We start from the raw sequence: 27,991 nt of genomic DNA on the forward strand, positions 1-27,991 counted from the left end.
CTGGGAACAACCATCGGCTCGTAGATTAAACACACGTAGCCTCGAGACCACAAACTTTAAGAACTATGCATGAGGCGTTATTAGCACGCCACGCCATATATATTTTTTTAGGCGGACACATTTACTGTCCATCCATCAAAGCTATTTAAAGTAAAGGAAGGTAAATCTTCACTCCTCAGCCTACAATCCTCAGTCACATTTGAACCAATAGCAGGACGAATGGGCCTGCTGCAGCCAATGACAAATAGTCTGAGTGCGCACTGCTTTGGACGACGACGACGACGACCATGGACTGGAGTAGTGTCTTTTTCGGTGTTACAAACTTTTAGTATTTAGTTTCTGCACGGACAAAAAGGTACGTTTAAAACTACTTTATGCACATTATTATCATACTAAGATATTCTGGTGTGGCGACTTTTTTAGAGAGAAAAGTCGATTAAAGGTATTAATACCTAGGTTCGCGTCACCGGGATCGTTTTCTCAAAAAGAAAGTAAACATCACCTGAAACCATTTTTTGAGTGCTGTGGAGCTCGTGAATGTCGTTCCGTTCGTTGTTCTAGCTTTAAAAGTAAGTGCAACATTCAAGTCTACTGACCCAGTTAGGCCCACATGCAACGTACGCTAGTAAATGCAAAGTCGGTACGCCGTCATTTCTTGTATTGTAGGTCGTCTTATTCTTGGTAAGACTTTAAACTTCATTACTGTTGAATGCTACATGTAGCCTCGGTCAATATCAGCTATTGGTCTCAGGTGATACGCTTATTTTGAATGAGCCTCGCATGTCCATAAACAGCCTGAGATAGTCAGACTACGTTTCGGAATGAAACATACAAAAACTACCTGAACTCATCCTACAACACAGTTGCAACTTAAGCTTCATGACAGCTTTAGTCGAACCAAAAATATGACATTGTTTTAACCACAAATGTTTCATCACGTTTTGCAGCTTTTCCTCAACTTTAATGATGATTTATTTTTCGTGCTCTTTGTGTTTGCAGGAGTGAGTCGGGGGGAACTGCTCTGAGCAGTAATGGGGGAGATAGAGGGTTCATACCGGGTTCTGCAGACCCCTGGCACAAGGCTGGGAGCCCAGTTCAATGCTGGTATCAGCACTTTGGAGCCGGGCCAGAGCCTCAGTGGCAACATGGTCAGCGGGAGCAAAAGCCATGGGCGAGGACTACAAATCCGTGTGCAGGGGTTGGACGACTCACAGGAGTTCTTTGATATGGACGTAAGTTTCTACTCATTGTGTTTCCTACATTCCCTTTTATGTGCACTGCTGATAAGTCTGCAGTTTGGTACACAGCAGGCTGTATCTTAACTTCTAGTCCTGGTCTATCCTTGCTTGCGTGTGGCTTGGGTTGGTGACAGCTGCCACATGGCTTTGGTGCTGAAATCCCTTCCTACTTAAGTCTTCTTATTCAGGCAACTCAGTGTAACTCAACAGGGCACTTTTTTACTTCTTGGCTGTGATTTCTGCTCAAGGCCCAAGTAGTAGTAGTGGTTGTAGTTTTCTTTCCTGTTTCTGAGGGTGACCAACATAGGACCATCCAAGACTCAAGCCTGCATGTGTTCACTTTTAACAGTTGATTAACCAGAGTTGTGAGAGTCTGATTTCTCATGCATTGCTGTATAGTTTGAATTGCAAACATGGAGAAATTACAGTGGGTCTTAATAACCAGCACTAGCATTTACATTTTTCACCCTCCCTTAATCTGGGTTGACTTGACTTTCTTTATTCAGCAGACAGGACAGGATTGACAACATTTAGGGTTTCTAGTTGCTGTGCCAAATTAATACTCTGACATGTTGAGTTACATTTTATCATTTAAATTTTAACATTTTAATTGTAGCTGTTAATTTCTTCTTTTCCTTGTAATTACTTCACAGAAAAGTTCATCCTGTTTAAGGATTGGCTGTTGGCTTGAACAAACTTTTAGGTCCAGACTGTTACAGTGCTTTCCCATTGCCACTTGCCAAGTTGCTGCAGGAGTCATTGAGAAAGCAAATAGGAAGCAATAAGGAAGCCACTATATCAGAGCAAGTTTCCTGCCTTTTCTGTGGGGGGAAAAATATCAAAGCGATCAAAGCAGCCTCCACAATGAATAAACAACCAAGTCATTGAGCAGTTGATGAAAGAGTTTTAATTCAGAGGGTAATGGTAATGGAAATGGACCTGGCGGCTACTAATTGTGTTAGAATAGGTTAGTATATTTAACTTTTGTAACTGCTCTGTACTAAATCCTATGTGCAGCCACAACAATAACGGTTTTGGCAGATGTAGTTTGGGGACACTGCTGAGACGGACATTTCATAATCTTATGCACCATATGTCGTCTCAGAGTCTTAAGCTAATAGAATGCAATCAGACACAAGTTTTAGTTTGTATGTAATTGGGTCCATGAACTGCTCAGTCTAGAGGAAAAGAAAGTTACAATAATCAGCCCTGTGTCTTGAGAGACAACTGAAGTTGGCCTAGAGAGTTCAAAGTAGGCTGTGGACGTGGTGTTGATAGGAGGTGGCAGACAGAAATACATGGCTGCAAAAGGGGAATGACGGCAATCCTGTTGTCAAGCAGACTGCAGTTTGCCAAGAACAAGATGTCCTCTGAGAGGCTCTGTTGTTCACCGCTGCCCAACGTCGCTTAATATTTCTCTTCATTCAGTCTGAGGAGTCGTGGGCCGCTGGGAGAATAGTATTTATGTGTGTGCACAGAGTGGATGCAGACTATACATCTGCTACACAACTTGGACTTAATTTTCATTTTAAAAGAGCTGCCATTATGCCACCTCTTTCTTAGTTTTATATTCATTTGAGGCATAACTTTTCTTACGTTGGAACTGTAGTTTTCCCTCATGCATACTGTATGCAAAAATAGACACAAAATTGCAGTGTTGAATGTTTGAAATGGTTGTGGCCTTCAAGCAACTGTCTCCCCTCATTGTGGCCCTTTGGGTTGCTCAGCTGCCCAAATATCTTATACATTTGTGTACAGTTTTCATCACCTGCTATTTTTTGCCATTCTCACTGTACTTTAGGTAGTGAAACATACTGTCATCTCAAAAGTGTTTTTAAGTTTAGCTTTTGCTGTCTTACACACACAGGCACACTTTTTACTTTTTCAATCTGTGAAGTATTCTAAGTTGTACTTTTTCTGAAAATGGTAAACATACAATGGCCATGGATTTATGGCCATATAATGTCTTTAGCCTGGAAATACAACAGACGCATCAGATCAGAGCACATGTGCTTTGATCTGTTGGCCTTTATCTGCCTCAGGTACCCAGCATGGTCATCATCAGCGGACATTTGCTTGCATGGTTCTTGTCCACAGGCCCCTCCCACAGCCAGCACAGGAGAAAGCTCAGCCTTGTGGTTTCTGGACAGGGAGGCAGGGCCAGGAGGGCAGGGAAACACAGGCTTCTTTTATCCAGCACAGCCAACCACTTTGCTGGCCGTAACTTCCAGCTTGAAATTTGCAAAAAAAAAAAAAAAAGGGCTGAGTGTGGGATGTGGAACCTAGCTGTGTGAAAATGCAATACAGTCGGGGTATTGGTGGGAGGGAATCTGGGCAGGCTTTGCTTTAGTGTTAGCAAACAAGCACATAAATAGCAAGGTTGACAACCAAGTGGGTTCGGGGGAGACAGAGGGGGCAGCCTCTGGTGTTAAAAGAGCAGTTCAGAGGGAGCAGTCATGGCAGTGCAGAGTTTGAGCTGGGGTGGTGGGGGATGGGACACACTCAGGAGTGAAGCCCTGCTGAAAGTTTGGCCTAGGAATTTCAGCCAGTGGCCTGTTGCAGAAATCACATTTTGCTTTTGTCAGAACCTCATGATAAAACCTGCGCACTTGCTTTCATCTTTCACCTGTTCTTACAAACATGGACATTGGTGAGATGTAAACAGCATGAAAAACAAGATACAGTGGTTAATAGTCTTTTAATGTTGTCTTGAGCATCTTGCAAGATTTTGAGATAAAGTAATAGTATACTGGTATAGTTTGGAACAGTACAAGAGCTTGATTGTCTGTGTAATGGATGGAGCAGAACGGGACATGTGTTTCATGTGTATGCTCAAAAAAGGAGTACTCTTGGGCTCTTCATTACAACCACTACAGCTGAGCACTCAGCTCTCATCTGTACAAAGCACTCACACTATCCCACTGTGTACTGAAGTAGCTAAACAATCTAATGGCTGTGCCCAGAAAGACTTGTTTAACATCTCAAACAATTCTTTGCCCTTCACATATTCTCTCCTGTTGGTACTGATTTTTTTTTTTGTTTGTTTGTTTTTACCACTGGGACTAATAGGCTCCTACTCACTAAGGTGCCACCTAGCTCCAGTTTTTCCTGTGTTTTGAAAGCCAAGCTGAGGTTGGAAAGTATCTGGGTTACACAGGTGACCTGAGCAGAAGGCATACTCAAACACCTGATCCTGATTACTCTTACGTGGCGTTTATCTGCCAACAGACGCTCTGGCCAACTGTCCACAGGTGTGTCTCATAGCCAGGTAGTGTAAAGAAATCAGCACCTACCATTCAAATGAAAGATGCCATTTAGATAATAAAGTCATCAAAGAACCTGTTGGACTTTGAAATGTCTCCTCACAGACTTGTGAAAGTGGCCACTGGTGTGCAGAGCTTTTAAATGTATGTCAGCAGGAAATCTCCTGGTGGCAAAGCCTAAACAATGTACATCCCACTGTGCCGAATACAAGCCCCAACACACCCCTGCTGTCTGCAGGAGGTTTTTCTAGAACTCCATTCACTGGAGGCTGGGGAGTATCAACTGCTCTTTGGTAAACCATGCTCAACCTGTCATGCAAGGTACACCCAAGCCCTGAATTTGAATCAGGCTGGATGATATTTGGGTTACACCTGTGTTTTTGTCTGTTTTCTTCTTCGTTGTCTGTGCATGAGAAGGGCAGTCCTCCCACATAGCTGGCTGCTTTTCAGACTCCCCACTCCACACACCCACCCACACACACACACACACACACACATAAATATTTGCCTCCCAGAGAAACATCTGTTTGTCATAATCCCTGCTGCTTTTGGAGCTTGATTGGATGACCCACTGACCTGCGTGAATGTTGGAGCACAGAGATGAGACTGTGGTCCATACCACAAGTTGGGTGTCAACAAATGTGATCTCACCGTCACATCACAGGCTTTTAGGTAGCAACCTGCTGATTCATCATACATTTAATTTGCATGGCAAAATGGATTTAGATAGGATCATGGTTGAAGACGGGCTTCACAAAGTTGATATAATATAATACCTGAATATTTTTAAAATAACATCCCGTAGTAATTTCACAGTATTTTTTGGAATTACTTTTTGTTCTCTCAGAAGATATTTACACTTTAACACATTTATCACATAGAAATGATCATTGGTGATTTGATTTGAATTGTGATGTGATTACCAGAGAGGTTCAAATTCTACTTGCTGGAACAATTTTTTCTCTAATAAAACATGTGGGGCTGCAAACAGGCATATTCAATATTAGTTCATCAGTTAATTAATTAATTAAATAATTTTGTCTACAAAATATGAAAATTGTGAAAAATACTTATCACCAATTCAGAGTCCAAGGTGCCATCCTTAAGATACTTGTATTGTCTGACCAATAATCCACAACAGGAAAAGAAACATTCCTTTTTCGACAATGAAAAATCAACAACTCCTCAGCTGGACCCAGCAAATGCTTGCCATGTCTGTTTTAAAGACTAACATTAACCAAAATTGTTGCTCCTGTTGTTTGACTCATTGGTTAATCAACAAATCATTTCCGCACTAGCAACTTTTAAGATAAGCAAAACATATTACTTTAGCTCTTATCCCAGGATATATTTTACATTTTGTCACAGTGTTGACGTTGTTATATCTATCTGTCTCAATACTGCTGTGAGAATAGTGAGCGCTCAGTAGATCACCATCTATGCGTGCTCTGTTATTTTGTTGTTCTACATTCAACTTTGGCTCATTTCCTTTGTCACGTGGAATTATTTCCCCTTCTTGTCACTGTGTTACTGTTCTTGAATCCATAGATGCCAAGCATTTTATCAGGGTGGTATCCCTGCAGTTGTATAAGAAGTGTGTGGTCACAGTGTGTATATAAAGTAACTGATTGCACACACAGATAACCCAACCTGGTCAGCAATAAAAGGAAATTATTTGAATGGAAATTATCTGTTCAAGTGTGTGTTCTGATGAAATTTCATGCGGAAATGATGCTGGGTAGTTTTTGTATATTCATGGAGGTGAGGGTGATGTGCAGTAGTGTGACTTGTTCTTTCAGCTAGTTTTCTGGGAGGAATTAGATCTCTGTCATCCCTCCGTCTAAGATTGTGGAAGATAAAGCTGAATGTCCCAGAGGAAGGTTTTACTCTCCTCCCAGACCAGAGTGCTGTGAATGCAGTTTTACATTCCTGCAGAGGGTTAATGAGTAACACGAGGGAGGGGCTTCTAAAGCTCACCAGTCAACACAGAGTAGTCTGCTCATGACTGCTACACTGAGGAAAAAATCACTTTACAGTTTATTCCAATCTGTCATCGGTTTCTGTTTTTCTTGTCAAACCAGTCGCCTAATTGTGGGTTATAATTTTTCACAGCTTGGTAAAATAACATTTTACATACACACACATAATGATATGGCTTAGTAGTGATAAGGCTGATGATGTGTCACTGTATCTTCGAATCTTGAAACTGGTTACCCTGTATTTACACTAATAAATACATACATAAATACATGTTGAAAGACATCAACATTTTAAACCTGAAGGGAAACTTAGAAGAAACAGGATCATTGTATGGCAGTGTTGTCTTTATTGACAAGGAGTATTTAGTTTTGCTCAAATGTCTGTGTTTACAAAGCACTTTAAACATTGGCTCTGTCTGCTCAGAAATTAGTATATGATTACAGTGACTCCTTGTTGATCTGGCATTCATTGAACCCCCACTGAATGTGTCAAACTGAGACAGAATCCCTCAAAATGTTCCTTACATTTGGCCACTGATACATTTTGAATACTTTGTGATGCTGTCTGGGCAGTATGTTTGGCCGGCACTCAAAGACAACTCAGACAAAGTATTTTAACACACCAGTTTTTGCGCTCTGGCTGAGATCAGCTGTAATCAGACACTGTAAATGTATGGAAAAAGTGGGCATTTTACAACAGAATCCTAAATTTATGGATGTTGTGTCAGTAGGTTTCACCTGCAATTTATAGATTTTGTGAATGCAGAACATATGATTGTATCAAAGTAATGAAAAGACTAACTACAGTAAATCTCCTGGCGCTCTTTGAGTTGTAATGCTTTACTTTAGCCCATGCAAAGCAGTTCTTTTTATAAGGCTTTTAAAAATACTATTTTACATTACAACCAGATGTTTCAGGCTATAATTTTCTTAAAAAGTCACAGGCTAGGATTCCAAACCTCAAGTGCAGTGTGTTCTTAGTACATAGTAATTAGTTCTTCATTTAGTGAAAACAAACCCCAGAGCGTTGAGAAGGTAAACTTAGGCAGATTTCCTGCTTGTGACTTTGCTGCACTCTGCTCAGCACCAGATAACAGTAAATGTACAGTAGGACACATTTTTGCAGTTTATTTGCCCGGCCATGTCAAGGAAACTTTTTGCATCGACAGATGGAACATGCGCAGCCATAAAACACACAATGAAGTGGATCATTTACAGATGCCAAATATTTTCTGCACCACACAGACAGACAGTGTTCATTTACTGCTCACTTTGAACACAAGCATGGCCTTCCTCACTTTGGCCTCAGAAAAAAATCTTTTTGTTAATTATGTTTTTATCAGCTACATTGTTCTTAAAACTTTCTGTCAGAACAATGCAGTCTCACATACCATTGAGATTGTAAGATGTATCATCACTGACCTTTAGGCTCTTTGTGTTGACATTGTGATGAAATTAATGATCTTCTGTTGTTTTTTCTTCCAGCCAAAAGCTTTTGGACAGGCCCTCCTCTCTGAGGTTTTCCACAGAGGCAACCTCATAGAGAGTGATTACTTTGGCCTCGAGTTTCAGAACATGCAGATGAACTGGGTATGTACACCAGCAACTGTGCCTTTCGTTTCCTTTTTGAGACAGACGATATTAAATATCAAGGAACTGATATGCAAAGTGATAATATGCAGGTTAAGTATTGACCAGAAAACATTTTAAAGGTCAAAGGTCACAGCTTGCTGACACAAAGTCTTGACTCAAGTAATACTTCTAAGTCATTCCTCAAGTACTTCTGTAGTTTCTTACAACACAAACAGTGAGGTAGTCTTGTTTCACTGGACTTGAGTGTATAATCTAGAATATTTTTAACTTGTCTGGCACTCGTGCCCATATACAAATGTCAGACTTTCCATTGTTTCATTCTTCCAGAAACATAAGTGGATTTCAAGACCACCTAGAAGTTTGTTGTAATGCAGCAGAGAAGAGATATGAAACACATATCTTCTTCAAAGAGAATGGAGCTGGTGTTAGTTTTAACACTGGTAAAACCATTCTACATATATACAGCACGTTTGTTGCTCTGCTCTTGGTTTTTAACAGAGATTCTTCCATGAACAAACTGAATGTTTTGCTATATACTCACCTGTGCAGTGTGATTAGACCTGATGCTAATATCAGTTTAGAGGGCGGAATGACTGACTTTTTGAAATAAACTGAAACAATTAGTTGATATATTGAACAATCATTTGAATCATTTGTCAAGCAAAAATATTTAGCGTTGTTTAAGTTTCCCAGTTGTCAGAAGTTTCAACCTTTTTGAGATGATAGTAAATTCAAACAAATCAAATTATTAACTGATTGTCATGGCTGTAATTGTTTACTAATAAGATGGACCAGTATCTGCACATTTTTACTGAATTTATACCCTAACACACATGTATGTGTAACTACAAGCTGAGAGAAGAATTTAAATAAATATCAGCTGATACCAATTTCTCAATATATCTGTCTGGATCTAGCACATTCCTCCCTCAATCAGGCCCAGATGTAATAGGGCAGGCAGGCTCCTAGAGCGAGGTCTCCAAGCCAGTTTTTGCCCACAACATTGTAGCAAAACATTGCCACATCACTTTACTATCACCCAAACACTGATACAGTGTAAAAACTGTGCTGTAAGGGAGTCATTCAAGGTAAATGTCAAATGTCAAATTCTGTAAAAAGTTCTCATAATAATGTGAAGATGATACTATATCTTCTCTTTAGGTTTGGCTGGAACCCACAAAACCCATTGTTAAACAAGTCAGAAGTAAGTGAACTCAAATATTAGCTCAAGTTCCATTTAATGAAAATGTGTATGTGTGCTGATGATGTGTTTTCATGTTTTTCAGGACCAGCAAATACCCTATTTAGGCTGTCAGTGAAATTCTTCCCTCCAGACCCCGGTCAGCTGCAGGAGGAGTACACGAGGTCAGTGACTGTAATTTCCTACTGGATATTACATTTATCTCATGCCTGTGTAGAAGGGCTTTAGAAACTAAACTGAGTTTTTTTTTTCACTTTTCAGAAGCTCATGATTATAGTATTCAGGGCATTATAGTATTTGTTCTGCCAAAAATGTTTCTGAAAGTTTAATACTTGGCTGCAGTCAGTGAGAAATGCATGTATCAATGCATGGGTTTATTTTGCTTCCACAACAAGCTCATTTAATCACACTAAAGTAAATTCAATTAGGGTTTTCACTGTGGTAAATTTTTTCATCCTTATTTTAATGAGCAATCACATATGTGATTCCAAGAGTTGTTAAGTGGTGTTAAATGACATTTATCTTTCCTAAATATACTTAAATGAATCCATAATAAGCTTGGTTTGTGCTTATTTACTTACTATTTACATAAAGAGATGGACTCTAAACCTCTGCTGTTTTTTCCAGGTACTTATTTTCCCTGCAGATGAAGAGAGATCTGATGGAGGGCAGGTTGATCTGCACAGAAAATACGGGAGCCCTGCTGGCCTCTCACCTTGTCCAGTGTATGTTTAAGCTGTTATTTTAACTACAGTATTTGTTAGTTCTCTAATTAAATTTTTATTTGTTTGTTTGATTGGCAATGCATTGTTTGGACTCAGCAGCTTTGTTTTAGCGCTGATAAACACACAAACAAGGATACACACTGCACACTACATGATGCTAAAAACATCAGGTTCCTTCAGTTATTTTATATCAAAGGCAGTGTGTTACACTGAGAAATATTCAACCCTAACATAAGCATCTCAACCTACAGCTCCATTACACAAATCATGTTACTCCATTGTCAAAGAATTATTTGCCATAAAATCTTATCAAAACTAATGTGTGCACACTCAGAATCACTGCACCTCTCTTAATGGACATTTACATTGATGTATAAAAAAAAACTGATGTCCCCCTCCATCTCCATCAACCACAGCGGAAATTGGTGACTATGACGACGTAGCAGACAGGGACTTCCTGAGGATGAACAAGCTGTTGCCTTACCAAGAGAAGGTGCAAGAGAGGATCATGGAGCTCCACCGCAGGCACCTGTAAGTTTGCTCCTTCTTTTCTGTCCTACACGGTTTCATGTTGAGGTGTATGATGCTCTCCTCATGTTTCTACATTGCCTTCTCAATCTGCCTCTCGCTTTCATGTGCCAGTTTTGTTTTTGCCGGATCTTTTCTTTCCCTATATTCTTAATATTGGAATGTAACTGCCCAAAATATTTATGTTAAATAATGTAAATCATGAGGTAGACCAGTTTCTATCAAACAAGGTGTTTGTAGTCTTTCCCTTCCCTCAGTGAGAAAGTGAAATTCAGCACCTCTACCAGCTGCTTCAAACAGTTAAAATTATCAAGTACATATTTACAGCTGCAGCGTCTCATCCCGGCCACAGACCAGCCAAATGCCAGGCTGCCAGCAGATTGTTTCACAGCTGCTGACCTCACACTTCTGCTCAACTCTCTTGTGCACTGTTCATCATATTTTTTTCATTTTACTGTGCCACTTAAATAGCAAAGTATAATGCTTGATAAGAACTGAAGGGAGGGAATATTTACAGATCAAGTAGAACATAGAGTAGTACAGAAACCTGTGAGTACTGTAATTGTGATGCATTACTTTCTACCCCTGACAAAATGTTAAGTCACGTGATGTTGACACAGCTTGGCTGAGGACAGGGGCTGTCGCCATCTGACCTCATCTCACAGATGACATACATGCTGCTGAGTTCAGATATACCCAAATTGAGTGAATATTTTGGTTTCAAGGTATCCCTTGCTTTTATTAAATGCATACATGCCTCTCTAGTCTCACTGGTTTTCACTCAGTCAACTTGAGTATTGACTCATTCACTGACCATTTGTGGTTTGAAAGCTTGGAGCTTACCAGAATTTAATGCCACTCTTTACTGAGAGTTTTCAGCCAAGTGTTGAATGACCCATCAATTTTGAGTGTACACATTGCCACTTTCAACCTTCATCTCAAATTCAAAATTCTATTCCACAAAAGGCTATCACATGAATCATGATTTTTTGGATTTCTAAGCAGTGACACAGCCTGTGTCCCTTGCATGTGGCTTCAAACGCAAATGTTTAGTGTTAACTATGATGAGGTAACTGAACTGAGACAACTGTGTATTCTGGCTAAACAACTATAATGAGGGGGTTTGTCCCATTTCAGAGTTTAGAGCCTTACAAAACTGCTCACTGCACTTTTCCCACCACCAGCCTCCTTGTTAGCACAGTGCTATCCTATGGCCAATACGGTCTCTTTTCAACCCAGTGTATTAGGCGGCTGTAAAGACCTTTGCTAATCTCTTCCCTTGGTTACCAGGGTGGAAGCACAAGCGGCAAGTTCCCTGGCCTAATCCCCTGCTCTGGCCGGTCTATTAGCCGTAAGGCCAGTGGGGCAGGGGAGGGCCCTAAGGAGATTTCACTGCTTAACGGATGAACAAAATTAGAATGTGGTGATGATTGGATGGATATGTCTTCCTAACATGCTGTTTGGTTGTAATCACATGGTTTTAGATAATGCCTCTCAAATCCTCGAAGTTATAAGGGATTTAAGGTCACACTACTTGGCATACAAGTCATGATACAATCTTTGTTTGAATTGTATGTGGTAAATCAAAAGGAAAATTGCATAATGGCCACTAGGCTACACAACACTGGCTCCACAAGCCTGATTTATTGTAAAATGCATGATGAAAATGTAAAAGCTGAGCCTGTTGATGGAGTGTTAATTCAGCTGAACTACTTGATAAGCTATTGGCAAGGTTTTCAATAGGTATTCTAAAAAAAAGTAGATCCAGTGGTTTAATTCAGTTAACATATGGTGTTGAATTTTGAGAAGACAGTAAGATTTACTATTATTATTAGAAGGGAAGTGAAGTTGGATATGGCAAGTACTTAAAATGACTTTAGGAACTATGAAAAAGGTAACGATTATTTATGGGGCACACTTCATATACAAAGTGCGTTGCATAATGTATCAAAGATTTTAAATAAGACATACTGAATAAGACAATTACAATCAATCTCATTTTAAATCATTAAAATGATAAAAGTTGAATTCTGTATGTGAGTGTGAGATGGGTAATGGTGATCTTATACTGTAGATAAGCAGCAGTATTTTAAAGCCAGATCTATGACCTGAGAATTGGTCATATTTTCAGTTTTCTCTCTTCAGTTTTCTTTGTTATTGACTTGATGTTTCTCTCAAAATTAAGCTGAGTTCACCTGGCTAAAAGAACTGAGGCTTCACTTTTGTCTTATATTAATTTCATTGTTTTGTATCATTTGGCCTCATGGGACTATGTTAAGGTTAAGGCTCAAGAATTTAGCCTTGGAATACCACATGCTATATCACTCCATTTGGATAGTAGAAAGTAGTAGAAAACCTGTTCCTGTTCTGGAAACTGGTCTTGAACCAGTGTTGGACAGTGTCTGGTTGTCTAGTCTGTATTACATGGTCAGCTATGGACTAGAATCTATGAACTGGAACATGAAGTTCCAATAAGCAAGACTGATTTTTTTTTTTTTTTTTTTTTTTTGTGAATCAAACTCAAAACTGTACATGACTTGCCTGTGTGCTGTAAGAACAGTGTGAAGAGGACATGATGTTGTTACTCATGAGTGTTGATGGGTTTGTTATGTTGTCTAATTCAGGGGCCAGACTCCAGCTGAATCAGATTTCCAAATCCTGGAGATTGCCCGTAAACTGGAGATGTATGGAGTCCGCTTCCACCCAGCAGCTGACCGGGAAGGCACCAAAATCAATCTGGCTGTTGCTCATATGGGCCTTCAAGTTTTCCAGGTAATTGCTGCTGTCATATCAGCTGACTTTTGTTAATATGACCTCAGTCCCTAACAATATTGCTAAACAGAACTTCTTTCTTTTTACCATTTTTTTTCTCTCAGGGCAACACAAAAATAAATACCTTCAACTGGTCCAAGATTCGCAAACTGAGCTTCAAAAGAAAACGGTTCCTGATCAAGCTCCACCCAGAGGTTCATGTGCGTATTGATGAAGAGATTAGTGTCCTTGTTGAGAAAATGACTCACTGCCAGAGTTTATTTTATCTGTATGTCTCTGATTACACATCCACTGTGAAGGAGAGCAGCTTATTGTGTAATTTCATTTCTGTTTCTTTTTAACCATGGTTTTCAGGGGCCCCATCAGGACACTCTGGAGTTTATGATGGCCAGTCGAGACCAATGTAAAATCTTTTGGAAGATCTGTGTGGAATATCACTCATTTTTCCGTTTGTTTGACCAACCCCAACCCAAATCCAAAGCTATCCTCTTCACTAGAGGCTCTTCCTTCAGATACAGGTATTAACTACCGGCATAAAAGCAGAGACACAGGTCCTCTTTAATGCCTGTTTATAGGATGCTTGGGCTCTCTTGTACAGTGAAGCAAAAAAAATGTTTGAGTGGTCTCGTCATTCAGTGTTCTAATTCAAAACTCTTTCTGTCAGTGGAAGGACCCAGAAGCAACTTGTGGAATATGTCAGGGAAAACGGAGCAAAGAGAACGCCATACCAGAGGTGTGTGTTTCCACTGCACCACGCTGTTTATCAGAAAGACTATTTGTTTGCCTTTCTAAATCTTCCTAAGTATTGACTGGGAAATGTTTCCACACTGCGTTTATCATCATAATTCTGACGTGATGTTCTTTCTTGCTCAGGAGGAACAGCAAAATACGAATGTCTGCTCGCTCCCTAGCAACAGATGTGCCAAAACAGGTCAGTGGTGCTACAAGGTTGATGCATTTGCACAATAGATACAACTTTATTAATATTGTATTATAATGAATTTACTAATACAATTCCCCCTCTTCTTTATTACTTTCCACTCTCTTTCCCTGTCTTGTCTGTGTTGTATCATTACAGTGCTTGTCATTCAATGACAGTCTCAGGGCCCCAGGCTCCCCTTCCTCTGCTGCAGTGTCCTTCCACCCAGCACACATCTCTAGTGTCCTCCCGCGAACAGAACTCCATCATCAGCCCCAGCCTTTGTCCACACTGAGCCATTCTCCAGCGCCTCCCCAGCAGCATCAGCACCAGCAGCAGCCTCAGTCCCCTCTGCAAGCTACCAGACCCCCCAGCCCTCCGAAGGAAGAACCTGTCAAGGCTGCTTCCACATCCCACTACGCTTTTCAAGGTGCCCCTAGCAATCAGGCAGCAGGACACTGCAGCCCCTTGTTTGTGTGTGTAGAGAGTGGCACTTCCCAGTCACAGCCTTCCAAAAATGGCAATGAGGATAATGAGCTTGGTGGGAGAAGGGGAACTGGGTGCTCAGTGGGAGGGGGTGGAGGGAAGAGGAGGGGGGTTCTTACACCTGAGGCTTTTGAGGCTGAGCTTATGCGTACAAAACAGAGCCCCATGTTCTCAATGTCCAACTCACCTCTGCACGTCACTGAGGAGTTTATAGATGACGATCCCACTGAAATATCCTTTTATGGCGGGGGGGCTGAGGCCTACTCTTATGGGCTTGATGATAAAGTAGATCAGTTTCATGATGTGGATCAATCTGACCTCAGCAAAAACAGAATCTTCAGTGTTGGCATTGAGGATCTGAATGGTAATACCAATCCCTTCCCTGATAGTATTGTTGGTCATTCTGAGACCAGCTCCTTGATGAATAACCGCTCTGAGTGCAGTTCCCTGGACAACCTCGGGCTCAGCTCTGCAGGTGAGTCCATGTCTGTGGGTTATGGTGGCCCTGACTCTTCCTCACTTCGCCTGCCAGGCTCTGACATCCAGTCAGAGGCCAGCTCAATGGTCAACTTCCCAGCATACTCTGTGCGCTCTGAGAGCAGCTCTGCTGTGCAGTTCAGTGACCTGGTGGAGCAGCTCGAGCAGCTCAGCTACCCACCCACGGCCACTGAGGGCTCTGGGAACGGCAGCTCAGATTCAGACTCTGACTGGGGCTCTGACAGCATCCTTCCCCCTGAGCAGAACCTGTTTTACAGTAATCCCCTCACAGGGAGCAGTGGTATAGAGGGTTTCCTTCTTCAGTGTCACAACCTGCAGGCCCTGGCCCTCGCAGACACCTCTGGATCCCCTCATATTAAAATGTAACTCATCTTTTCAACACTTGAGGCCTCAGTCCAGGGCTCTCCAAATTATAGTCACATTGAAATTGATAATAATGAGTAGCATCAGCTACATGCTTTTATTTTTAAATCTCTGTATTGAGAAGTGGAGAAAAATATCTCCCATTCCATACATAGTTTTTCGTGAGCACTTATTTTAAATTTTGTCAATGATTTGACCTGGTTCCCCTGCTGTGGTCAGGTCGTGGTAGCTTTTTCTTAATCACTCCCCTGTCTTGTCATAAAGCCTAGCTTATCAAGTTTTGGTCTTTCATAAAGCAAAAACTTGTTGGTATCTTATTGAATAACAAGAATAACTTTATTCACTTGTCTTATCTACAGGATTCAGCTTATTCAGAGCAAATGTTGATTAGGCTTTAGGGCGTAATCCTCAAGCATTTCAGGAAATGCTAAACATTTTCTGCTTTTACTTTGGAAGTTTTGTATCTTTAATACTCGTTCTACATACTTAAAAACACTAAATTACTCATAAGCATAGGAATGTCTTGTTAGATAGAAAATATAGCACTGTAACTTAGGAGGTGAGAAAAATAATGTTCTGCATCCTCCTCTTAATTTGATCTCATGGCATTATGCTTTTGATTTAGAAAAAACTAAAATATGTCCAGTTAAAGGGAACTTGTAAGTAATGTATTTCATGATGATTTCTACTTGACCAAAAAATTTGGTATCACATTTTTTATCTTAATTTACAGTACTTAGCAAATTCTGAACTCTTATTATTATCATTAGTAATAATCCTCATCATCTAGCTTTCAAGTGTGGAGATTTCCAGGGGTAATCAATAATTTGTCTCTAATCTCAGGGTAAAAATGAAACCAATAGTTGTCCTGCTTCAGTGATTCTCCTGTTTGTAAAAAAAAAAAAAAAGAACCAAGCTATGCCTTGAAGCCCCACTTTTTATTTGCACTTCTGTGCCTCACTGACATCTGCTGGCTGAAGTAGTTGGAACAGTTTCACATCAGTCTAGTCCACAGCGTGGAGTAGGTGAAGGATAAAAGTATTTCGCCAACTAACATTTTTGATTAATGTTTAGTTAAGTTGAAGAATGTAAGCAGTGTGCTAATGAGCCATTAAGTACGCTGTTAACACCACTTTCTACAAAATGAATGTATCATCTTACATGTATGTAAGGTCTTAGCAAACCATGTACAATAGTGTTTGATACAATAGTACTTCCTAATTATTAAAAGTTAGACCATGGAGCATCTCAATGTAGCGATTTTCAACATTTGAAACCATCAATGTTTGTAAATTCCAGGAGACCCTTCTAGACTAGCAGGTGTAGTAGCAGCAGTGTGTGGTAAAGGTTACGTTGCTTTGCCTCTTCTGGCATGTGGCCTTTAGCATGTTTCAGGGTTTTAGCATTAGCTATCTTCAGGATAGGAAGATAGTAGTCTCTTTATTAGAAGGAAACAGGGGTCTTTTGCACATTAGCCATGAATACTTTTATATTAGCTGGATTTTTTTAATGTTATTTGGAAGCATTCATAATGGCATGTGGTCAGTCACTAATATACTAGACTTCTTTAATCAGTTTTGTCCACCCTCAAAGCTTAAGACAGAGAAGCCTGTGGTGTCTGGTCTTATCAAGTCTACCTTGAAATGATTTTACTGTGCCATAGAACATGAAAAGCTAATACTGTGTTCATGTCAAAGTAATTAGCAGTATTTTGTTAGTTCATGATATCATTTTCTCCTCAAAACAGTCTTGACTTGCAGAGTCCAATTTTTAATTTCCTCTCATTTTAGCTCACTTTATTCTGTCTGAAGGCAGATTTCACTTGACTTTCAGCAAAGTTTGCTTTTTCTGTACATGTTGCAGAGTTTTGTTTTGTCAGCAGCACTTGCACCACAGTGCCTTAAAGCACTTACTTTCACTCCTTTCATGCAATATGCTTTTATCTCAGGTGTACGTTCCTGTTTACTTTTTACTAGATTGGGGATGTTTTCTGCCAACACCTGTGTGGGAAAGGGGCTTTCTAAAGTAGGAGTTATCGAGACAGTTGATAAATACTCACCTGTTCTCATTGTCATTTTGAAGGATGGGAAACAGCCATTTTTATTTTTACACATAAAAACAAAAGGAAAATAGAGAAACCTATTTTCAGAAGTGTGGACAGTTGTTTCTGTGTCACCTTGGAGAGTGTGGAATATTAGTTACAGTAACCATACAGAGCTCTGGGTTTGTCTTGATGACTTTTTTTCTTTTACATTTTTGCCTTGGTTCCTTCTCTGCCATGTCGTTCTTCCCACATCTCAACTAAAGATTTAATTAATGACGGGCTGACATTTATAATCAGCTAAGCTAACTGCACTTAGGCATCAAGTAATCATCAATTAATCTTGAACTTGTATATTTACTAATTATAAACAGCTTGTACTTAATGTTTGTATGTTTTACTCTCAAGAATAAAGTAATCACTTTTGGGTACCATGAATGTCAGAATTTTTTTGAGATGCAGACTGAAATCATATAAGCAATGCTGATGTAATTTTTCCAACTGCTTTAACAGAAACCCCTGTGGTGGCACACATTGTTTTAATGGCCAAAATGAAAGATTGTGCATAGACCAGAACAAATGTTTCCTCACCCTCTTAATATCATTGTTGGAGAAGTAAGAATCCTTTGAGGTTTTGGGGGTTTTATTGTAACACCAGAAGTGTAAATATTGTGTGTAGGTGTGTGCTGTTTTATTCTTATCATTGTTCGAATGTTTTGAAAACTAAATGAAACTCTGCAGGTCCAGTTTGTGATCCCTTTCCCTTTCTGCTTAAAAATCTTCAACAGCTGGGGTCACATGCAGTAACAATGTGCTCTAGATTGTCTCTGTTGAGTCATTAGTGCCACACTTTAGTCAGTCTTTTTATTTTCTGAATACGTTTATCACATGTCCTTTTAGAGAAGTTGAAGTTAATTGTCCTGTTAGTATTGAGTGTTCCTCAGGGTAACAACATTAGAAAGTGAAGCCTGTATTGTCTTGCAACAAGTCAATACATACAGTTGTTTTGTTTTATATTTGAAACTCGTAAGCTGTTGGGGGGGATTGGGTCAAACTCATATACAAGATTCCTCAGCCTAATTCCATCTGAGTGTGTGTGCTCCCTGTTTGGACAGGCTTTGTGCCAAGTCATTCCACAGCTAACCCCCGTCCTCCCGCTGTGGAGCCTGACGTCCGCCCTCTTCTCCTCTCGTGTCATTCCCTGTGGGGCACCTCAGATAAACTATAAACAACTATTTGCCCTCCAGACAAGCCACATTCCTGATAAGTCTTTGCGTGAGCAATTATTTCCGGGTTGAGGAGCGACTTTTTTTCTTCTTCCCTCTTGGCCTTCCCGATTCCTTTTTTTTCCCTCTCTCCTTTTTCTCTCTAATAGAATTAGAAGAACAGCTGTGGTGACCTGTGACTCAGTAGAGAGGACAGCCTAGCATTTCATCTGCTTGTTTTGTCTCCTCATTTGTTGTGTAGCAAAGCTCACAGGCAGAACAAAAGCTAGAGAGCCATTTCTCTGAAATGGAATCGGGCTTGTATACGTTGGTAATGAATCATTTGTCCCTCTCGTAGAGGGCTCTGAAAACAATGGCAGGGGGGGAATGTGGGAAGCATTACTTGGTCTACTCTCCGTCTCCCCTTTCATTTGTGGCCAGTGTGTGATGAACCGTTCCACTTGTTTTTGTTAAAATGTGCAGTTGTTTGGCAGTGTGCTTTTCTCTGAGAGGAAATAAGATAATTGTGGAAAAACAGGTTAGGTGAGGATGAAAGCTTACTCTTATATATTTGCCTGTGTGCAACATTGCACTGTTACCAACATTCTATTGTACTAAGTTCCATTTTGTGTTGAGAGCATGATTGTTGACTTAAACTCCACCCATTTCAAAAGATCATGTTTGACCTGTTTAAGTAAAATCCTTTAACCCTTGTGATTCTTCTGTTCTTCACGTTCCCAACCCTCAACACTACAGTCTGATTTTTAGTTCATTAATCTCTGTTTTCCCTCCTCCACAGATTCAGTTGTGGACAGCCCTCAGCTCTCACCCTTCAACTCCAAGGGTCCCCTCTGCCTGTCGCCCTCCTTCCAGATGTCGACCCTCAGCCTGCCGGGCCAGGCCCCGTCACCCCTGCAAAGCCCCATCCTGAGCGAGGTGGGCAGCAATGCCAGGCTAGAGGAGGAGGAGGAGGGCAGGAGGAAGGTATACTGCTCAAATGCCACCCTTCCATCCCCCGCCTCACAAACCCTTTTTAAGAGTAGAAATCATAGACTTCACTTGCCTTATAATTTATAATGGCATGGCAAACTTTTTGCTCATGTAATCAAGGGAAAGTAAGTTTCACTTTGAAAAAATGTAGTTCTCTCATGATGGGAGTGTTGTCCATTACTCAGTTTTTAAACTGTTCCCTTTCCTCTTGCAGCGATATCCTACCGACAAGGCCTACTTCATTGCCAAAGAGATTCTGACCACAGAGCGAACATACCTAAAAGACCTTGAGGTCATAACTGTGGTGAGTTTCTTTTTTCATTCTCTTTTTTACTTGGATTTACCAAGACAATGTACAAATAATGTGGTCTTTGTGAAGAAACTGTAGTAGCATCAGCAACAGTATGCATCAAAAGATAATGAAAATATCTTATAATACAGAAGTAAGTGATAAAAACTTTGTCAGTAGAATCAGACCCTCTGACTGTACCTGAAGGATATTCAGTTAACTATATATATTTAAAATGAATGCTCAGAAAACTGTGCATCACTATCATCAGTTTCCTAAAGGTGACATCACTAGTTTGATCCAATCAACAGTCTAAAACCTGACAATATTTAGTTCAAGAAAAGCAGCAGATCCTCACAATGGAAAAGCTGAAACAATTTGGAACAGTTCAATAAGATTTGCTGATTAGTTTTCTATAATTTGGAAAATATGAATCAGTATTGTAACTCTGCTGTTCCCAGTGGTTCCGCAGTGCTGTGATCAAAGAAAACGCCATGCCTGAAGGCCTGATGACCCTCCTCTTCTCCAACATCGACCCCATCTACGAGTTCCACCGAGGCTTCCTCAAGGAGTTGGACCAGAGGCTGGCTCTCTGGTAAGGTGCTCCTTCAGTATTTGTATGTGTGATACAATCCACTGCAGCCCCCGATGAGATGCTAATGAAAACAAAACTGTCTCTTCAGGGAGGGACGCTCTAATGCTCACGTCAAAGGTGACTACCAGAGGATTGGTGATGTGATGCTGAGGAACATGGGTGCTCTTAAGGTGACTTGCTAGCTCTTGAATTAGAAAAATCTCCTCCCTCTGTACACATTTGACTGACTCATGCATTTCATGCTGATCATCCTCAGGAATTCACCAGCTATCTACAGAAGCATGATGAGGTTTTGACAGAGTTGGAGAAAGCCAGCAAGAGACTGAAGAAGCTGGAGACAGTCTACAAAGAGTTTGAGCTGCAGAAGGTCTGCTACCTGCCCCTCAATACATTCCTGCTCAAGCCCATCCAGCGCCTCATGCATTACAAACTCATCCTGGAGAGACTATGCAAGCATTATTCCCCTGCACACCGTGATCATGACGACTGCAAGGGTGAGTTCTCCATAGATCACAGATCCTTTCACCTATTACTGTTAGTAATATACTAATTATTCAGTAATGCCAGGATCAGACTACACAGTAGTTTTGTCTTTTGAGATGGGCACTCTCTCTTTAGTGTTCCACCTGACAGCAGCTTCACTCAAATGAAATCAAACATAACTCATCTGTCACTTTGCCATGTATGTGGAGGGGTATTTTGTGGCCTCATGGGCCAACATCACAGAACTGTGGTAGAAGTTGTAAAAGTCGACATGTTCATGTAATTTATCAGGATGTCATGAGGTGTCACAGATGCCGTGTCAGCTGCTTTTTTTCCTTCAAAATTGTCAAAATAGACAATGTATTTTTAAAGACCCTTTTCTTAACTGTGTTGTCACTTTATCCAAATGGTAATAAGACAGTGATGGAAAATTTTTTGGATCCTAATCGTTTTTGTTTCTATGCAGAGGCTCTGAAGGAAGTGGCAGAGATAGCCACTCAGCTGCAGAGTAGTCTGATCCGGCTGGAGAATTTCCAGAAGCTAACAGAGCTGCAGAGAGACTTGATTGGTATAGAGAACTTGACAGCACCAGGCAGGGTGAGTGCAATGACATGGAGCAGAGGGTAGGGGGCACTGGGAAGCTGAGTGAAAAAAGTGTTATATATATTACAGTCTAATCTAACAAGCTTCCTCTGTTTTTTAGGAGTTCATACGAGAGGGATGTCTGTACAAGCTCACCAAGAAAGGGCTGCAGCAAAGGATGTTTTTCCTGGTTCGTACAAAACTACTTCCACTGCAGCTCTACTTTAAGATTCAGCAGTTGCAAACTATGGTGCTTGAAAATATATCTTAATGCTTCTGTTCTCTTTTCAGTTCTCAGACATGCTCCTCTACACAAGTAAAGGTGTTACAGCAACCAATCAGTTCAAAGTGCATGGCCAGCTGCCCCTTCATGGCATGATAGTGAGTATACAGACTCTAGATCACACGCTTTAAATGTGTCCCTTGTTAACCTGCATCAGTCCTGTAAAGGGGACACCATCAGATGACTGGTAATACCTGATGATAAGATGTGCAGGTTACAGTCATTGTGGCAGTATGTTGAGAAGGGAGGGCCTGGGTCTCCTAACTCTGCATGTCTCTGCTTTACTCCTGGCTGCAGCTCATAGTGCTGGACGCACCGGTAAGTCCTCTGAGCTCTGCCAGCTTTGGATGCCCAAACCCTTCCCTTCTTCTCCCATGCTTGTGTAGACAGATCACCAAAAAGCACACCTAGCAGATGACTCAAGACCCACAGTCATCGCAGTCCTTGCAGCTATGTGTAGTTCATCAGGCCTAATTATAATGATAAAGTATAAACAGAGCATAGTGATGTTTCCTCTTGCCATAACTCATAGGTGTGTTTTGGACCTAAATATGGATACTGATAGGAGGCTGAATGAAAAGGACATGGTCTAACTCCATATACAGAGATACTCCAATAGAGGCTCTTTGGCAAGTCTCTCTATGACTTGAGACTTTCTGATACAGTTTCCTTGTTGTCCACTCTTGCCTCCTCATAAACCACTGTAAACAAAGTTGTTCATATCACAACTGTTTCCTCCATGTGACCAAATGTCTTTGATTTTCTCTTTTTGTCTGAAGGTTGAGGAAAGTGAAAATGAGTGGTCAGTCCCCCACTGCTTCACCATCTACTCTGCTCAGAGAACTATTGTAGTGGCTGCCAGGTGAGGGTTTTATATTAGACTATGTGAAACAGTTACACATGAGAGGTGTTGCTTTACTGTTTAAACAGAGGTCAGCAGTTTCTGTGTAAATGTTTGGAGAGCATTGCTAATGTTTATTGATAATGACTATAATTCATAGGAGCTCAGTGTAGAAAGCATACTACACTTAGTGTCATCTCATAAAACAAAACCTGCATTGTTCTGATTAAAAATGACTATACATAATGTTTTTGGCACATTTTGATTATAAAAAACAAGAATATTTTTTTGAAGAAAATTAAATTTTATTCTGCAAATTCATGATCTAAAAAAATATTCCAGTTTACAATAACTTGGGCCTAAGGTTGCATTAAGACCAACTTTAGCCCTGTGAGAACATAACACAGCTGCCTTCATTAAAAAAAGATTAAGATGGTCAGACTGCTGGTTCAGTTCTGGCCTTCTTGGCTTCACACACAGTTTTCCTGTGTAATGAGGGATCTTTATGGACATTTCATGTGCACACACTTTTGTTTTTTTTTCCTCCAAATGGGCGGGTTAGATGATCTGAATAAGCTGATGCAGTAGAAATCATGACCAAAAGCACAAAAAGACCTAAGTGGTAATAAACTGGAATTATCCTTTAATAGTAGCCGAGCAGATTATATCATGTAATGCAGACTTAAGTTCCTAAAATCACAGGCTTGAAAAATGCAAATGGGAAAGTTCACAAGACACATGTAAGCAGTTGTGATTCCGTAATTCAGCTCTACCTACTGTATATGTGCTTGCATAACATCTTACTTTTTTTTCATCTTCTCTCTTTATATTTGTGTTGTCAGCTCCAAAGTGGAGATGGGGAAGTGGATTGAGGATCTGAACCTGGCTATTGATATGGCCAAGAAGTCTCAAGAAAAATCTAGCATCTTCCTTGATGCTGGACTCACTGATCGCTCCAACCGTAAGATTAACCTCAGTATTATGTGTACAGTAAGCACAGTACCTGTTGAGTGGAAAGGTCTGCTTTATGTGGCTTTTGTATACTTTCCTCAGCTGAAAACGAAACATTTTTGAGGAGCTTTTTCCTTGGGACATAGCAACCATCCAGATGTACAGTTAATCCCTGTCCTCCACACATACTTCCTGTCCCACCTCCCCCCCCCCCTCTCTCAGGATCGTCTGACGAGGTTTCTCTGGAGCAGGAGTCGGAGGATGACATGAACTCCTCCCGGACTTCACTGGACAAGCAGACGCACCACCGTGCCAACACAACCATGCATGTGTGCTGGCACCGCAACACCAGTGTGTCTATGTCCGATCACAGCCTGGCTGTGGAGGTACTCCTCCTCTGCCCTCATTAAGACACTTACACACCCATCTGCACACCCAAACACACAGACCATGAATAGTTTTACTCACATGTCATTGACATTCATCATCACTCCATCACTGGATTCGAGGCGGATCGGCTGTCATTGCTCTGGGGTCGATCTTGGCGTTTCACCCTCTCTTTCTAACCCTTCATTTTCCTCTAATGTCCCTTTTTCCCTGGTGACTGTTAATATCCTGTGTTTGTACTGTCTCTACTGTTTACTGAAGTGTGTCCTGGATGGCTCTTTAATATATTTTTTTAATACCTTACACAAGCCATAGGATTTTATTAATGTGCATGCCAGACAGGTTCTGTCATTATTTCTCTGTCGCTAACATTTTCACTTCACAGACCTGGAGGATTTCTTAACTGGTTTATCTTTCCCTTTTCTTCTTCTCCAAGCTAACATGCTAACACTGCCTATGCACCCTTTCTTCCTTTTTGTCTCTTCACCCCCTCAGTCTTTGGCTCTCCGACCGTCTCACCAGAGCTTCCTCCTCGGTATCTCCTCGGTCAAGGCCAAAGACCAAACACCATCACACACGTTTGCTGGTACCGAAACCAGAACCTCTCTCTCACTGATTACCTGCACATGAACCAGGTACTAGAGTCATTGGCCAGTAAGAAGACAACGGGGTTAAAAGCAGTTAATCATGTATTTAATTACATGCTGAAATTTTGTGAAAAACATGGAGATTTTGAACTTGATATATGGATATGATGGATAGATCGTAGTTCTTTCTCCACATGTCAAGATATACACGCTCAAAACAGAAGAAACTCTTCTGTATTACAACATTGGTTTATTACTACAACCTCATATTGGCTTTAGCAGTTATGATAAAAGGATATTTGCCAAAGTAATTGCTAATGTGTTGGAACAGGGCAACCTCACTCTAAATAGTCAGGGCAAGAAACACAAGCACTCAAACAAACAAACAGGTTAGAAACAGTTAAGTACTAATTTATTTAGAAGTCACTGATAATCCCTCATTGCACAGAAAAAAAAAGTGTGTACAACCATCGTAAGTACAGCAGATCAAAGATGACCGCAGATGTTCGACTGTGAACTGTAATGGATGTTTACAGTGGGAAGATAGGGTTGTAATTTGGCCTTGATTTTGTTTTACAGTTACAGTTGATTAACGAGCAGGCTTGTTTTCGAGCTGTATGATTGTCTGGCAGTATGTTCTTATTGCCCAGTTATTTAACCGACTGAATCAATGGTGAGAGATAGAAAAATACAGCCTGACATTAAACTTTCAACTCGGTCACTGGCACACTGCCACAAACCACTGACTGTTGATTTGAATTTCTAAAAAATACTTCCAGTAATTTAATAATCACATCTAACCTGTATATTTTCTGTTTTGTCCACCTCTGTAGAACCAGCTCTCAGGGTACCTGCTGAGGAAGTTCAAGAACAGTAATGGGTGGCAGAAACTCTGGGTTGTTTTCACCAATTTCTGCCTGTTCTTCTACAAGACTCACCAGGTTAGCCTTCACAGCTTGGCTTTTATTGTATCTGCTAGAGTACAAACATGGTAAAATCATGTGACTGAAGTGAAAGGCGATGTTGATGTTGTTGTTGTTATTGTTTACAGGACGACTTCCCGCTGGCTAGTCTCCCCCTGCTTGGCTACACAGTCAGCACCCCTGAGGAGTCTGACAGCATCCACAAGGAGTACGTCTTCAAACTGCAGTTCAAGTCCCATGTTTACTTTTTCCGGGCAGAGAGCGAGTACACCTTCGAAAGGTACGAGCACGTGAACTTGTTTATAATTAATTCCATGACCCCCAAAGCACTGTCACACACTTCATGGGGTAATTTAATAATAGTTTTAAACTAAGTCTGCCCATGTCTCCTCACAGATGGATGGAGGTGATCAAGAGTGCAGCCAGCACTACGGGCCGGATGAGCATGCTCATACCTAAAGGAGGTCCTGTGGAGATCAACGGAAAATGAATCCAACATCATGTGTCTGGAGGCTGGGCCTCTAAGGACACCAGATAAACTCAGTTCAGTCTCGTCAGACTCTGTGTCAGTTTATAGAGACACAAACATTTGGACATTAACAACTGGAGACTGAAAGATACTGGCCAGTTTTAAAGTGTTAACATTTCTCAGCTCACTTCTCTAATGGTCTGTGCATTTTTCTTGATTAATGATGTAAATGATAACATTTGCTCCAGTATACGGGATATAATGAAAGGGAGACATGTACATTATGATCACTTTTGTTTTTGCATGTGTAGGGCTCAGTTCATATAGACTGATACAACAGGAAATACTGTTTCGTGGGACCAAATCCAACACAAAGGGCTTAAATTCAGCCTTTTTGAAGGACTTCTCTTGAGCGCATGACGACTGAAGCTTTGTTGGGTACGGCACAGTGCTATGGGAAACAGAAGAGATACAGTATGTGGAAAACGAGGGAACAGGACAGTATGTGCTCCCTTCGTTGTAATTTGAAAGAGGTGTGTGTGAGAGAGAGAGAGAGAGAGAGAGAGAGAGAGAGAGAGAGATGCAGAAAGTTAATGAAATGTTGCAACAAGTTTGAAACTGGAAACTGTTTAATCTTGGGGGATACATGGGAAGTTCTGAGGAATTCATGCTGCTGTTAAGACAAAGATGCGTGATTTAGCTTCAGACATTTGACAAAGTAAAGATTTCATAGGGTTTTAAGCATCAGTCTGTATGAACTACAGTGTAAGCAGTATTTCTAAAACTGAGGCCAGTCCAGTTTGGAGGCTTTATATTCCTGTTAATAGGAGGATACAGCTGTTGATTGGAGTGCTCAAATGGGAGCTGCTCTGCTTAATACTCTTGATTAGTTAGGCAGCATTATTGCCAGTGTGGTGCTACTTTAATATCAAATGTAATCTTTTGTCTTGTTATTATTTCTGCATAGGGATAACAGCTTGAGGAAATACTGTGCAGTGGTTGCTCTTGTGTTTACTCTGTGTAAAAGTTGCAGATTTTCATTTTTAAAACAAACCAGAAGAACATATTTTGAGGTAATTGTACTGGGTGATTATGTCTTTCTGTGTCAGGCTGTTTAGACAAGTGGGAGCTGACTCATGGGAGACACCAATGACACTTCCTGTCAGTTATTTAGTGTGCTACATGCAACCGTGGTATTATTTGATATATATTTTTTATGAAGACTGGAACCTTTACTCTGTGTGTACGCATGTGTACAGTGTGTGTGTGTGTGTGTGTGTGTGTGTGTGTGTGTGTGTGTGCGCGCGTGTGTGCGCAGAGAAGCCAACTGTGTTGTCCTACCCACACCTCCCCTCCCTCTGGAGCTGTGACAGACGGTGATGATAGAGGTCATTGCTCAACCATTTGACATTCTCTGTGTTTAAGAGACTGACTCTGTTGCACAGTTAACATTGAGTATGTTACTCCTATTTATTGTTTAGTATGTAATCAGGGCCATGCTCCTGAATGCCCTCATGTAGTCTCCATGTTATTCCATTGAAAATCTAACAAATAAAAGATCATTTCAATCAGGGTTTGTGTGTCTTTTTGCTGACAGTTATATTTTATATACTGTGTTTTTACCTCAAGATACTTTACATTACAACAGGAAGTGTTTTGCACACTGAAACTCTTGTGAAACCTTAACCAAATCACTAGTGAAATGATGTAACAACACCTCAGCTGATAGAAGAAGGGGTAATTTTGTTTGAGTGCCTGGTTACAGAGTTTAAGTGCTGGAGAGTGAAAGACAGTTCATCC

At 40.7% G+C, this 27,991-nt stretch overlaps 2 protein-coding genes across 6 annotated transcripts in view; one reads left to right on the forward strand and one right to left on the reverse strand.

Moving 5' to 3' along the window:
- Nucleotides 1–27,991, reverse strand: part of hdlbpa (high density lipoprotein binding protein a) — a 239,887-nt gene that overhangs the window by 19,455 nt on the left and 192,441 nt on the right. The gene's annotated exons all lie outside the window — the stretch shown is intronic.
- farp2 (FERM, RhoGEF and pleckstrin domain protein 2) lies at nt 57–27,764 on the forward strand. Of its 5 annotated transcripts, none has more exons than XM_018669969.2 (27): nt 57–355; nt 1,000–1,232; nt 7,966–8,070; nt 9,235–9,277; nt 9,360–9,438; nt 9,902–9,999; nt 10,416–10,530; nt 13,152–13,299; nt 13,404–13,499; nt 13,654–13,817; nt 13,964–14,032; nt 14,173–14,230; nt 14,378–14,648; nt 19,611–19,795; nt 20,016–20,105; nt 20,552–20,685; nt 20,774–20,855; nt 20,942–21,179; nt 21,635–21,765; nt 21,872–21,940; nt 22,042–22,131; nt 22,813–22,895; nt 23,717–23,835; nt 24,708–24,847; nt 25,633–25,740; nt 25,851–26,002; nt 26,119–27,764. In XM_018669969.2, the coding sequence occupies exons 2-27, from the start codon at nt 1,032–1,034 to the stop codon at nt 26,210–26,212; spliced, it is 3,162 nt and encodes a 1,053-aa protein (XP_018525485.1). In that variant the 5' UTR covers nt 57–355; nt 1,000–1,031; the 3' UTR covers nt 26,213–27,764. The 5 variants fall into 5 exon arrangements, 4 of the variants coding, with proteins under 4 accessions (XP_018525485.1, XP_018525486.1, XP_018525483.1 ...); XM_018669970.2 differs by lacking the exon at nt 24,708–24,847 and adding an exon at nt 24,048–24,211 and having other exon boundaries at nt 19,611–19,747; XM_018669967.2 differs by lacking the exon at nt 24,708–24,847 and adding an exon at nt 24,048–24,211 and having other exon boundaries at nt 58–355.

This window comes from Lates calcarifer, linkage group LG17 (assembly GCF_001640805.2).
Source record: "Lates calcarifer isolate ASB-BC8 linkage group LG17, TLL_Latcal_v3, whole genome shotgun sequence".
NCBI lineage: Eukaryota > Metazoa > Chordata > Actinopteri > Centropomidae > Lates > Lates calcarifer.